Source organism: Eimeria mitis, genomic scaffold, assembly GCF_000499745.2.
Source record: "Eimeria mitis Houghton genomic scaffold, Emh_scaff4668, whole genome shotgun sequence".
NCBI classification, from domain to species: Eukaryota; Apicomplexa; class Conoidasida; order Eucoccidiorida; family Eimeriidae; genus Eimeria; species Eimeria mitis.
In genome coordinates, this window is record NW_013572972.1 from 2,482 (window position 1) to 3,115 (window position 634).

At 58.4% G+C, this 634-nt stretch overlaps 1 protein-coding gene across 1 annotated transcript in view; it reads left to right on the forward strand.

Moving 5' to 3' along the window:
- EMH_0076920 (SNF2 family N-terminal domain-containing protein, putative) overlaps positions 1 to 634 on the forward strand; it is a gene marked incomplete at both ends in the record, with an annotated part of 2,283 nt that overhangs the window by 1,478 nt on the left and 171 nt on the right. Inside the window, one exon of the mRNA XM_013499781.1 lies at positions 431 to 579. Coding sequence (XP_013355235.1) covers positions 431 to 579 — 149 coding nt within the window. The remainder of the gene's footprint in view (positions 1 to 430; positions 580 to 634) is intronic.

Sequence of the window (634 nt, forward strand, 5' to 3'; positions counted from 1 at the left end):
CAGCAGTAGCAACAGCAGCAGCAGCAACAGCAGCAGCAGCAACAGCAGCAGTAGCAACAGCAGCAGCAGCAACAGCAGCAGCAGCAAGAGACGGAGCAGCAGCAGCAGCAGCAACGACAACAATAGTTCATTCTACTACAGCTAATAACCCTCGTTGCAGCAGCAGCAGCAGCAGCAGCAGCAGCTGCTGCTGCTGCTGCTTTTGTGTTGCGGAGAGAGTTGCTGTTGCATTTGCTATCATTCCCATACAGCCCAAAAATCTCCGTGCTGCTGCTGCTGCTGCTACTGCTACTGTTGCTGCTGCTGCTGCTACTGTTGCTGCTGCTGCTGCTTCTGCTGCTACTGTTGCTGCTGCTGCTGCTGCTGCTGCTGCTGCTTCTGCTGCTACTGTTGCTGCTGCTGCTGCTGCTGCTGCTGCTGGTGTGTGTAGGTCTAGGCAAGACACTGCAGGCGCTTGCGGTGTATCTATACCTGCGGCGGTTTGGGGGCCCCGCGTTTGCTGCTAAGCCGCTGCTGGTTGTCTGCCCCCTCTCTGTCGTCAGCTCCTGGGAGCGGCACTGCATGCACTTTCTCGGGGCTGTACGCATGCAGCAGCAGCAGCAGCAGCAGCAGCAGCAGCAGCAGCAGCAGGGGG